We start from the raw sequence: 13,361 nt of genomic DNA on the forward strand, positions 1-13,361 counted from the left end.
GGGGGAGAGGGAGAGGGAGAGAGAGAGAGAGAGAGAGAGAGAGAGAGAGAGAGAGAGAAACATCGATGTGAAAGGGACACATCGAGTTACTGCCTCCCGCAGGGCCCAACCAGGGCCAGGGACAAACTGCCACCGAGGTACGTGCCCTTAGCGTGAACTGAACCCGGGTCTCTCTGGACCGCAGGCCGATGCTCTAACTGCTGAGCCAAACTGGCCAGGGCAAGGCCATTATTTTCTTATTAATTTTGTCTGGATGAGCTATCCATTGAGGTAAATGGAGTATTAAAGTTCCCGACTATTGTGTTACTGTTCATTTCTGCCTCTCTGTCCATTTATATTTGCTTTATAGAGTTGGGTGCTCCTATGTTGGGTGTGTAGATATTTATGATTGTTATATTCTCTTCTTGGATTGACTCCTTTATCATTATGTAATGTCTTCGTCTCTTTTTACATTCTTTGTTTTAAAGCCTATATTGTCTGATATGAGTATTGCTACTCCGGCTTTATTTTCATTTCTATTTGTAGGAGTATCTTTTTCCATCCCTTCACTTTCAGTCTGTGTGTTTCAATCTAAAGTCTTTTGTAGGCAGCACAAAGATGTCTCATTTTTTTAAAGATGTTTTGTTTTTTTTAAAAACCTATCCTGCTACACTATGACTTTTGATGGGAGAATTGTCCGTTTACATTTAAAGTAATTATTGATAGGTATGTACTTATTGCCATTTTGTTAATTGTTTTTTTTTGGTTGTTTTTATTCTTCTCTTGATCTCTTTTGCTTTGCTGGTTTCCATTAGAGTTTTTTTTAGGTTCTTTTCTATTTTTTTGGTGTATTTTTGTTTGTTGTTACCATGAAATTCATATATATCCAACTATTTCTCTAGCAGTCTATTTTAAGCCAATAGGCATTTAAATTCAAAACATTCTAAAAGGACTACATTTTAATCCCCCCCTTTATTTTTGATGTCATATTTTATATCTTTTTGTTTTGAGTAGCTCCTGATTATTTATTATATAGTTAATTCTGGTATTTTTGTCTTTTAATTTTCATATGAGATTTTTGAGTGGCTGATTCACTGTGTTAATGCTATATATGCCTTTACCTGTGGTTTTTTTCCCCATGTATTTTCTTATTTTTGGCATGGCCTTTTCTTTTCTGCATAAGACTGCTTAACATTTCTTATAAGGTCTGTATAGTGGTGATGAACTTCTTTAGTTTTTGCTTATCTGGGAAACTCTTTATCTTTCCTTCAATTCTGAATGATAACCTTGTCAGGTATAATATACTAGATTGTAGGTTCCTTTCTCCCAGCACTCTAAATATTTCCTGCCACTCCTGTCTGGCTTGTAAAGTTGCTGCTGAGAAATCAACTGATAGCCTTTTGGGGTTTCCTTTGTATGTAATTCAAAGGAAATTGTTTCCCCCTTGCTTCCTTCAAGATTGTATTTTTATGTTTAACTTTTGCCATTTAATTACAGTATATCTTGGTCGTGGGCCTCTTTGGGTTCATCTTGTTTGGAATTCTCTGACGTGGATATCTATTTCCTTCCCTAGATTACAAAAGTTTTCAGCCATTATTTCTTCAAATGTACTTTCTGCCCCTTTTTCTCTTCTCCTTCTGGGATCCCTATAATGTGAATGTTAGTGTGCTTGATGTTGTCCCTCAGGGCCCTCACGCTATCCTCATTTTCTTACATTCTTTTTTCTTTTTGTTATGATTGGGTGATTTCCACTATTCTTCCAGGTTGCTGTTCCATTCTTCTGTATTAACCAATCTGTTATCAATTCCTTCTAGTGTGTTTTTCATTTCAGTTATTCTTCATCTGATTGGTTCTTCATTACATTTTCTAACTTTTTTTTTTAATCCTCACCCGAGAACATTTTTTCGTTTTTTTGTTCAGATAGAGTGGGTGGGGGAGAGAGAGAGAGAAACATCGACATGAAAGGGACACATTGAGTGGCTGCCACCCACACAACCCAACCAGGGCCAGGGACAAACTGCAACCAATGTACATGCCCTTAGTCTCTCTGGACTGCAGGTCGAAGCTCTAACCGCTGAGCCAAACCGGCCAGGGCCATTTTCTAACTTTTCTGAACTTCTCTCTGAGTTCCTCTATTCTACTTCCAAGTTTACTGAGCATCCTATGACAGTTTCTTTGAATTCTCTGTCAGGCAAATTATCTCTATTCCATTCGTTTTTCTGTTGTTCCTTCATTTTGTTTGATGTTCTGTATTTGTTCCTATGAATTAGGTGAAATAGCTCTTTACCAGTCTTGAAATATTGGTCTTATAGAAAGTGGAGTCTGTGTAGACCGGGTGGTTTTGGCAGGCTGACTGGAGTTGAGTCAGGCACATGTGGTGCCTAGGGTGCCACCTGGCCAGAAGGAGCAGGTGGGGTGGAGCAGCATGGTGTCCATGTGGTAGTTCCACTATTTTGGCTGTCCACAGCCAGACCTGCGTGCACTGTAGAGCTGGTTCTACCCTTCATACTGGTGGGACTGCCTGGTTATGCAGGAGGCACACACTGTTGTTCTGACTGCTGCTGGAGCTGGTCTGGGGGTATCTGACCATGGGCACTGCAGCACTCTGCTGGCTCTCTCCTACTCCAGGCATGGCTTCCTGATGTGCACAGCTCACCCTGCTGTTTTGTGACTGCTGCCAGTCTGGGCTGTCCTCTAAGCACGCACTGCAGCACTCTGCCAGCTCCCTCCGACTCTGGTGGGGCTCCCTCTGTGTGAATGTGCACGGCTCACTCTGCTGTCCGATAGTTGCTGGTCTACACAGCTCCACAAGTGCATGCTGTAGCATTTTGCTGGTTCCCTCTTACTCTGGGTGGGGCCCCTGTCTGTGCACTCACAAGCCATGTGCTGTTGCTTTGACTGACCGCCATGGAGGTATGAGCTGGACCGCCCCCTAGGCAGAAGCATAGTGATGCCCTGCTGAGTCCCTTTCACTCCAGGTGAGGCTGCCCAGCACACATGTACACTGTGGTTCCGCTCTGGGCGGGGCAGCCCAGTGGGTATGGGCAGCAGTGGCTGAGCCTCAGTGCCCTGTTGGGCCCAGTGGATCTACCGCCAGATTGGTGGTGGGGGTAGGGGGGCGGTGCATGCTTGCTAAGTGGGTGGGGGGCACCCTCTTCCTGCTGGAGCTAGTTCTTGGGGGGGGGTGACTGGGGATACTGCTGTGGCCTTGCAGGTTGGCCAGAGCACCTGGGGAGAGCTCTCACCAAGTGTAAGGAACATGCAAATATGATGCTCACCCGCTCCTCTGATCCTAGTGGGTTCCCTCAGATTCTGAGCTCCTGTAGGTGGCCTCTCCCTCTCTTCTTTGTTGTGCAGAAGCTGTCCGGTGGTCCCTTAGTTGTCTCAGAGACCACCACTCTAAATATAGATGTGCATTCGGTGTGTTCATGGAGGGGACAAGCTCCATGTCCTCTTACACTGCCATCTGGACCTGCCCAAACTCAGGCAACTTAAGTGACTTCCCCAAAGTAACCCAATAATTCTAGGACGCTTATCTCAGACCCCATCACAGAACAGCTCCAGGCACTGGAATATACGTCCCCCACCCTGGGGTGGACCCAGGGGACCCGTACAGCCACATTGCAGTTTACGATCACAATCTGCACCCAGGGGAAAGGAAAGTCGTGCGTGTGTGCAGAGAGTGGCCTGTATGTTCAACAGCCTACGGAAGAGCACGCACTTCTGTGAGGTCAAGGTCCAGGGCTAAGGAAATCTGCCAGGGCAGGAAAACCAGATAGTGGGGGGCACCTTTCTACACGGGATGAAACACACACCATCCCCACCTCACAAACACCATAAGAACACTAAGATGTGTTATAGACAAATAAGGAAAGCTATCCACTTTAGTTGTGATTTGACCTGATTTATACACCACACTCACCAGCCTGTGGCTCCATCAGAATGCCAGGCACAGTACCCTTGGCTGAGAAGCCTTTCAGGGACGTCACCTACCCACTTGGAAGGAGCCCTGTGAGGGCCTGGGATGGCGAAGCTGTCGCTCTCTGGATGATGACCAGAGCCAGCTTCTCCTGGGCCACCCTGGTGTCACCATCTCGGTTCTAAGCTCATGGCCCTAGACTGAGGGGAAAAATGTCTTTCCCAATTCACAGACAACCTCTTTTTCTTGTTAACACTGTGCCACAGAGAGATGCTGCAGGTGAGTTCTAAGCACAGCAAGCATGTAACTTTTGCATAGGAAATACAACGTGGGAAGGGGTCCCACCAGTCTGCCCGTGCCACCAGGGCTCAGCTCCCAGGGACGACGGCCTCGCTCCCAGCACGGGGAAGAAGTCCAGCCCTCGTGCCACCAGTGCTCCAGGTCACCTGTCAGTCGGTTGTTCCTGACGATGCCGCCAGGAGTCGCTGACTGACCGACAAGTGGGAGGCGACAGAGCGGAAGGACAGGACATGGTGAAAGGGCCCATTAGGCAGAGAAGCGTCAGAACAACAGAAGCGGTGGTCTTGTCCACCGACAGAAAACTAGGAGCTCTGGGGACTCAATTCAGTCAGCAGGTACAGTACTGAAGATTTTGGTAAACAAAACAGAAATAACAAAGGGTTTCGAAAGCAGGTAACTATTCTCTTTTCTAATTCGGGACTGAGCGTTTCTATGCCGAGTCCACGATGCGGGTCTGTGCAGCCACGTGGAGTCTGGGACGTCCCCTCCCGAGGATCCCCGGTACGCTCGGCTCAGTACCGGTGACTCGGCGGTAACAAAGTGATGGCAGCCAGACCCTGCTCAGCACCACACGTCTCCCAGGCGGACCTCAGTCCTTCTTGTCCTCCTTCCGAGGCTGGCTTCTTGCGATCCCCAGGCTGGACCACACCTCTGTGTACATGAGGGTCCCAATGAAGACAAACAGGGTGCCCAGCCAGTGCCACCGAGTGAACGGGTTCTGGAAGTACCAGATGGAGACGAGGAGGCTCACAAACTTGCGCAGGGTCACGACGAGGGTGACGGTGAGGGAGGTGCACTCTGTGGTGAGGATGAAGACGCCGCGGATGCACACGTACCTGGGCAGGGTTAAGGCGGCACAGACACTGAGGGCGGCTGGGTGGGCCTTCCGCGCGGTCCTGAGCGCCAGGGGCCCTGGGGTGGGCTGCGGCTGCTCGAGGCCCCGGCAGAACCTTCTGCAGAGCCCCTGCCCTGCCGTTCCACTCGCGGAGCCCAGCTAACTCTGCCCAACACTTCCCGTCTCCGGGTCCTTCCTGCAGTTCGCAGGGAAGGTCGTCACGCCCACCTGTGTCACCCGGTCCCCAGGCTTCTACCCTGTCTCCACAGAGGAAGTCTGCGGGGCACATCTATGAGGTCAATCTCAGTCTGTCGCAAAGACTTTTCAGTCTTTATAACGGACTTAAGGTCGTTCAAAAGCAGCATATTTTTTTTTAAGTTTTAACTAATTTGAAATTTCTTTCAGAATTGTGTGGCAGCCTGTGAAATGTCCCGATACTGGAAAACCCCAGGGAGAAATCTCAGAACATGCATGTCATATGCTAATTCTTGATTATCCACTGGCTCTTACACTGCGACCACTGTCATCTCTCTGGCCCGCCACAAGGCGCTCACGGGATGGGTCTCTCTCCTGCTAGTGCAGAGCAGATCAAAGCAGAAATGAGACGCATGTCGCACGTCCCCGCACTGAGAGGAATAAACATGCCTGTGCCAGAATAACCCAGACAAGACCCCACGGCAGAGGGGTGCGAAGGATACTGAGTGACGACATTCATGAGCAGGTAGAACCACATGATGGGCACGGACACACCAGCGACTGGAACTTGATATAACTCTGCAAAGATTAAGAGGGGAGATCGCTGTATCACTTTTGACAGCTGAAGTTTTCATCTCTTTGGACAAGAATACAGACGGAACATGATGGAGACCGCAATGTGATTTCCCTGGCAAGCAGGTAGGGACCAGACACCAGCTGACCTGCCTTGATTCCAGGCCGTATCAGCCTCCACTCATTCCATTGCTTTCTTAAAACAAATGACAATTTATCTCAATTTTAAAATAAACTCTTTACCATTCACCTGAATAGGACCCCACCTGACAGAGAGAGAAAGGCTGTGAAGCACAGAGAAGGTCAAATGAGATGGTCTTAACTGACAGTCAACACAAGAGGAAAGACAACCAGTGAGTAAATACCATTTGCAAATACTGTCAATCCTACTAGTAATCAGGGAATTCTAAATTAAACTAGGCTGTAGCATTTCGTATCTATTAAATTAGCAATTAAAATGTACAAATAATATTCTAATCTGCCAAGGTAAGAGTGATACCCATTCTTAGGAATCAATCTTAGATAATTCAGAAGAGGGTTCTTCATTCACTGTAGTTAACTACAATAAGAAAAAACTCTGAATTGATCTAAATGTCCAATGACAGACCAATGACTATGTAAACAAAGGTGCTTTGACTAGATGAGGCATTTTACGTACATGCTATTTAAAAGATCATAAGCATTATATATAGTCACAAAAATTCAAAATGAAAGTGAAAAAGAAAGTATAGAATTACATCCACACAAGGATTACAACGGAAGGAAACTGGTTAAATGAAATTAGCTGATGTGCAGGGTGATGGCCTTTAACTTTTCTTCTTTTAAACACATGCTTATGTTAGTTTTATATAATGAGGCTTGCACAGTAAATATTTGGGAGGAAACAAAGTACCCAAGATTAAGGAGAATAAGGACATAGTAATCAGGGGTCATTTCTTTTATATTGCTAATCTGTTTTTGGAGTTTGAAATACACAGCATAGCCTTGGTTGGTTTGGCTTAGCAGTTTCAGCGTCAGCCCGCAGACCAAAGAATCATGGGTTCGATTCCAGTCTAGGGCATGTACCTCAGTTGCAGTTCGGTCTCCGGCCCTGGTTGGGGTCATGTGGGAGGCAACCAGTCTATGTCTCTCTCTCAAACTGTTGTTTCTCTCTCCCCCTCCCTTTCTATTTGAAGATAAATGGAAAAATATCCTTGGGTGAGGATTTTAAAAAGAAAGAAAGATACAGCATAACTTAGGAAATTCTAACAAGGGGATGCTGAAATCTGGTTAGGAAAATATTATTAATTTTCTTTTGCAAAAAATAAAAAGTCACGTAGATAAAGAGATAATTTCTTAGAACTGTGTGTCTGGACTTGTGGGAAATCCCAATAATCTGGTATTCTATTGTCTTTGAAACACTTAGCAAGTATTGAAACAAAAAGAAAGTTAAGATGTTATTACTGTTAAATAACTTCAGAGATCCACTGTATCAATTTTCTGAGGAGAGACGTAATTGATATGGCGTAAAATATTTAATGGATATTTGGCTCTCTTAGAAAAATAAAAAATAATAGATTCGAGACACTAAAACTCAAAAGGGAAAAAACATTTTTAAATTGGGGATGATTTTGAAAAAGTTAAAGGCAGATTCTAAAAAAAAAATTAATAATACCCAAAACTGCCACTTTTAGAAGCAGCATTCTAGTACTAAATCAAAATCAATCCTAAGGAATTTGATAGTGTGTTCATTTAAATAGCTCTTTGTTCTGTGGGGACTGTCAGAAACCGTAAAAACCATTGTGTCAAAAATCAGCTATATGTCAATTATATTTCAGTAAAAAAATCAGAAATGAGTAATTCAGAGCCTTAAACACTTTCTTACACACTACCTTCATGCATTTTGGGGGGACAGAATGAGAGAGGCCTCGGTGCAACCTCAGCAGTACAAGGTCACAACACATGCTCAGAGAACAAACATTTACTGAACATCTACTGCAAGTCTACAAAATACACTTTTTTTAATCCTCACCCGAGGATATTCTTCCATTTATTTTCAGACAGAGGGGGAGAGAGAAACATCAATGCAAAAGAGGCACATTGACTGGTTGCTGCCTGCATGACCTGACCAGGGCTGGGGACCAAACCGAGGTACGTGCCCTTGACCAGAATCGAACCCACGACTCTCTGGTCCACGGGCCAATGCTCTAACCACGGGGCAAAACGGCCAGGGCAAGCCTTATATTTTAAAAATGTTTATCTGTTCCTTGAGTGTTCATTTGTCCATATAACACTGTTTTTTTTGTTGTTGTTTTTTGTTTTTTTTTTATCCTCACCCAAGGACATTTTTCCATTTTTTGTTCAGATAGAGTGGGAGGGAGAGAGAAGAACAGACAGAGAGAGAGAAACATCGACGTGAAAGGGACACATCGAGTGGCTGCCTCCCGCATGACCCAACCAGGGCCGGGGACAAACTGCAACTGAGGTACATGCGTCTAGTGGGAACTGAACCCGGGTCTCTCTGGACCACAGGCCGATGCTCTAACCAATGAGCCACAGTAGCCAGGGCAACACTGTTTTTTAGTAGCTAATCAGATCATATAATTTCTTTCAAGTAAACTAGCAATTTATAGCTAAACAATCACCTTAAAAAGTAACAGCTAACTTATGCCATAGACTTTTGCACTGATTTTGCTTATTCCTGCAGCCTACCTAACCTGTCTCTTGGGAGAAAAGCCCTGTCTTCATTTTCCCCAAGGTAGCGAGGCCTGGACCTACGTCTCCTGGCAGAAAGGGACGGACAGGCACAGAGACAGCCGGGCTGCCCACCTCGCCCATGGCTCCGACCTCTGCAGTGCCTTAGTACTATCTGTCTGCATTCGCAGAACATCAACCTTTCCACAGTCAAATGCCAACACCCTAATTCCAAAGCAAAACCGAAAATTTAAAGATGTTCTCTTACTTCACTTGCAAATCATTAGCTTTGCTGCTGGTGAGTGGCACTAGATTCCGGGAATGGGGACGGTCTCCAGTGGGCCAGACGGTGTGGGTAACAAAGCAGTGGTCAAGCCCAGAGGAAAACACGCTTTACCTCAGAAGCTGTCAGGCAATTCTACCGGGTGACCGCACTCACCAGACTTATTGAAAAGAACGGCATGGTCATAAATGTCAGAGGCCAAGAAGATGAATCCAGGAAGTGGAAGGGCATGCTGTGGGAAGAAATATTTCACACAAATTGAAATGCAAACACACTACAGAGTAATGTGAGTAGTTTTACATTGATCCAATGTTTTACAAGCTGTTTGACAAGCAAGAGCAAGAAAAGCAAGTTCCACTTACTAAGTTAAATGTAGCCAGTGCTTCTAACCACGTGGCCCTGTCTGGCACAGTAGCCCCACCGTGGTCATCACACGAAACAAAACCATGGAGCCCAGCACCCTTTCCCCAACAAAGGGAAATACACACTCGTTCTGCCCAAAGGGTCTGTTCCATTTCACTCATTTTAAGAACAGTTACGTAAATATAATGGCTTTAAAAATGATAAAGAATGTGAAGGCAGATTTCAGGGAGTTTAGAAAAATAGTAGAAAAAGAGATTGGAGGACAACAGCACATCGGGGGAAAAAGAAATGAAGACAAGAATACAAAGAGGCTGAAGAGGAAGAGGAAATAATAGGTAAGCAAAGATTAATGTACCTGACAACAGCCCACCACCACAATAATGTAATGAGGAATCACGGCTAATATGACTCAGCAGTTACTATGTGCCACCTACTGTTGTAAGAGAAAGGTGGGAGACAAACGGAATGTTTATTTTTTAAATTCCCAGCCACATAGTCTATCTCCAACTAAATGCATCAAATTGCTTGTCTGCAACTTCACTACAAAAAGTTGCCAGTGAAGGCATCCCTGAGGTGACCGAACCTGGAGAAGTATATCACCCCGACCTTGAGGGGCTATGCTGTGGACACCATCACCACAGGAGAGGGAGGAGGAAGAGCAAAGAAGAGCAAAGTTAGAGGAGGAGGCTCGAGACCAGCAGTTTAAACAAAGAAGCTGGAGTGTATATAATTGCTATTTAAACTGTCCATTAACTGGATAAAGCCCACCTGTGGGACTTACACCTGTCACCCGTCTTCCCCAACTGCCCAGATGCCTGTCTGCAGAGCTCCCCTTGGCATGCTGCTTTTGCAACCTAGTGTCCTTTTCCAGGTTTCCATACTGGTCTGAACCTGGTTTTATCTGCAGGAACACCGTGGGTGAAGGTTCCCTGTCTGTACGGTAGTTCCTGGCTAGCAGCCACGTGCATGTTGGCTGCGCATGACCACCTTGTGGGGAGAACCACACCCATTAGCTCAGAATGCACATCAGCCGCCTATGAAAGGCCCTTCAGCCTGTGGGGCCCGAAGCAGTTTCCTGGATGATAAACTGAGCCTTCAACTACACCAGAAGGGGGGCACAGTACATTGAAATCACGCATTATAGTAACAACTCGGTAATTTTGATCCTCCCCAGGTTCGAGAAACTGCTTACATTATAAAACAACGCCTCCTTGGAGTGTTTTCCAAACTGCTTGTACAGAGTCTCTTGGAAAATGCCCATCCTCGCTGACATCAGAAGAGCGAACGTCAGTGCGCCAATACCTGCGAAACAAAGGCGGGTTACAAGGGACCTGCACTTGCTCATTGCCGGAGGTTTTCTTAAAGAGCATTTATTATATAAATGTACTACAAATATTACAAACTAACTGTAGAATATGGACACAATTTTTAAAAGAAATAAAAACCATAATATTACCATCTAGTCCCTTTCTGTTTTCCACATCCTCTAAATACATGTATGCATATTTTATGCTAAGCCAGGACCACAATGAGTATACAGTTTTATAGTTGCTTTTTGCATGATCTTTTTCCTGGCTTTTCCTTCAGGTCACTCATTAAAATGTTTTCAAAAGTATGATTTTATGGCTACATATTACTCTATCATGTGGATGCATCATACTGGCATGTCTTATAATATGAGAACAGTTAGATTACTTCCAATTATTTCTTCATTAAAATCATTGTACATCCACATATATAAATCTTTCTTATTTTTTTATCCTCATCCTAGGACATTTTTGCATTTATCTTCAGATAGTGCGGAAGGGAGAGAGGGAGGAAGAGAGAGAGAAACATCGATGTGAGAGAGACACATCGACTGGCTGCCACCCACACGACCCCAACCGGGGCCGGGGGCAAACTGCAACCAAGGTACATGCCCTTAGCGGGAACCGAACCCTGTTGCGGGTCTCTCTGGACGCTCTAACTGCTGAGCCAAACTGGCCAGGGCCATAAATCTTTTTTTAAAATGTTGATTATTTCCTTTGGATAAAGTCTCATAAGTGTAATTACTGAGTCAAAAGTTGTAGACATTTTTTGCCCTGGCCGGTATGGCTCAGTGGTTAGCATGTCAGCCTGCAGACCAGAGAGTCCCGGGTTCAGTTCCCGCTAAGGGCACGTACCTCGGTTGCAGTTTATCCCTGGACCTGGTTGGTGTTGTGCAGGTGGCAGCCACTCGATGTGTCCCTTTCACATTGATGTTTCTCTCTCTCTCTCCTTCCCTCTCTCCCTTCTGCACTATCTGAAGATAAATGCAAAAATGTCCTCAGGTGAGGATAAAAAAAAAAAAAAAAAAAAAGTTGTGGACATTTTTAAAACTCAGTACATAATTTTTCCCCCAGAAAGGCTGTCAGTTGATACCGCAAACAGTTTATGTGAAAATGACTGTCCATGGCACCCTCAGCAGCCATGAGAATAATCCTTTATTATCTTACCAATTCAATAGGTCAAAAATAAAAAGGTATTGCATTTTGGTTGCAATTTGCATTTCTTTGATTATTAGACTAGTGAGGCTGAACTTGAAATTATTGGACATTAATTCCCCCACCCCCCGTGAATGGTATGTTGAAATCCTTTTTCTTATTGGGTAAAGTATTCTTCTAATAGCTCATAAAGATCTCTCTATGTTAAGACTAGCAATAGAGAGGGGGGCAGAGTTTCAAAGCCAAGCAGCAAGACAATAGAGTTCCTTCCCTGCTCTTTCCCTTTCGCTTGGTCAGTCTCAACCCGTTACTGCTGTCGCTGAACGCACTGGAAGGAGCGTCACCCTGTATCACACAATGTGAGGCTCAGGCTCTGCGGGCGTCTCATGACTTCCACAAAGAGAGATGACTGCCCAGAGGTTCTGCTGCGCAGTCAGGTTTGGGAACGCTGCCATATGGAACAGCGAACTTCTGAAGAAAATAAATCCCAGATTTAGAAATGGGTCCCTGGAAATTCAGAGTCCACGGCTGTAACGTGCCCGTCTTCTGAGGACGCCTGTACTCCGCACAGCCCGGGCAGAAACGGGCGGCACCACGCGCTGCTCCCAGAGTGTGCTGGCAACCCGGCGCGCACGCCTCTTCCCGGACCAGTGGCCACCAAGAGAAACGTGGTCCATGTCACAGAACACACTACCACCTGGACGTTTTCTTTTTGTCATTTCCTGAACACTACGGTTCTGAGATTTATGATCCCAGGTGCTTCTCTTCTGTGGCATAATTTGTTTAGCTGGAGCCTCTTGCCAAGAAACCCGTCCCCGAGGGGAAGGCTCTGCAAACAGAACAGCAGAGCAATTATCTTGATTGTAATCACCGTACTTGCCTAGTAACCACCACATAAATGCCTGGAATCCATCATTCTCACTCAGGCTGGACTGGGAAGTCTAGGAAACAAGAAGAAATATAGGTACAGAAATCAGAACTACATGCAACGGGCCTGGACACAAGGGAAATGTTTGTTACGCTTTCCTCCCCTCTTCTTTGCATCATTAATAAGTACCTGGTACCTGGGCCCCCAGGGCAAGCAGTGAATATAAATGATTTGGGAACCGATTCTTACCACCTGCTTAGCTGACATGGAAGTGCAAATAAATATCCCCACAGACACCAGGGCAATGGACGTGTATTTGAATACACTGTACCTGCAGAAGTAAGAACAAGAAGTTAGGAAAGCACAGACACCAATTTCCACGTGGTGTTTTCAGCTGGATGGCGCCTGAGAGGACCAATCACCAAAATCGATCGAGGGGGTCCCTTCCCAGCAGAGGCCCGTACGTCTGCATGTGAAAGATCAGGGGGTCGACTGGTTGCTACACACCCCCTTTCTTGGTGGTGTTTAAAATAGTTTCTAATAGTCTGTGGGCCAATAGATCGTTTCATCGGAAAATAAAAGACCAGGCATGACATTCTCTTGGTGACAGACACCAAGAACAGTCCTGAAACTTTCCATTGCGTCTTCTTGGCCATTTAGGCCTTTATTAGGACTTTTCTCTGTACTAAGTGATGAGTAGCCTTTAATGCATTATGTGGCACTGATGGACCCCTTCTATGACAGCACTGTCCCACATACCGTGAGGCTGGGCATGTTCCACACTGGGCTCTCGAACATGGTCACCACCAGGCTCACATGAGTACTTAAACTGTGACTAGTGAGACTGAGAAACTACATATTTAATTTTAAGTAATTTTTTTTTCTGACATTATTGTTTTTTATATCTTTAT

At 45.3% G+C, this 13,361-nt stretch overlaps 1 protein-coding gene across 1 annotated transcript in view; it reads right to left on the reverse strand.

The window, feature by feature from the left end:
• Positions 1-3,162: 3,162 nt before the first annotated feature.
• The window catches only part of SLC35B4 (solute carrier family 35 member B4), a 41,485-nt gene continuing 31,286 nt past the window's right edge, over positions 3,163-13,361 (reverse strand). The window contains exons 5-10 of the mRNA XM_036247442.1: positions 12,700-12,781; positions 12,463-12,523; positions 10,313-10,422; positions 8,914-8,989; positions 5,732-5,807; positions 3,163-5,034 (exon numbers count right to left, since the gene is read on the reverse strand). Of these exons, the coding sequence (XP_036103335.1) occupies positions 4,788-5,034; positions 5,732-5,807; positions 8,914-8,989; positions 10,313-10,422; positions 12,463-12,523; positions 12,700-12,781 (652 nt within the window). The 3' untranslated portion in view covers positions 3,163-4,787. The remainder of the gene's footprint in view (positions 5,035-5,731; positions 5,808-8,913; positions 8,990-10,312; positions 10,423-12,462; positions 12,524-12,699; positions 12,782-13,361) is intronic.

Source organism: Molossus molossus, unplaced genomic scaffold (assembly GCF_014108415.1).
Source record: "Molossus molossus isolate mMolMol1 unplaced genomic scaffold, mMolMol1.p scaffold_m16_p_7, whole genome shotgun sequence".
Classification (NCBI taxonomy): Eukaryota; Metazoa; Chordata; class Mammalia; order Chiroptera; family Molossidae; genus Molossus; species Molossus molossus.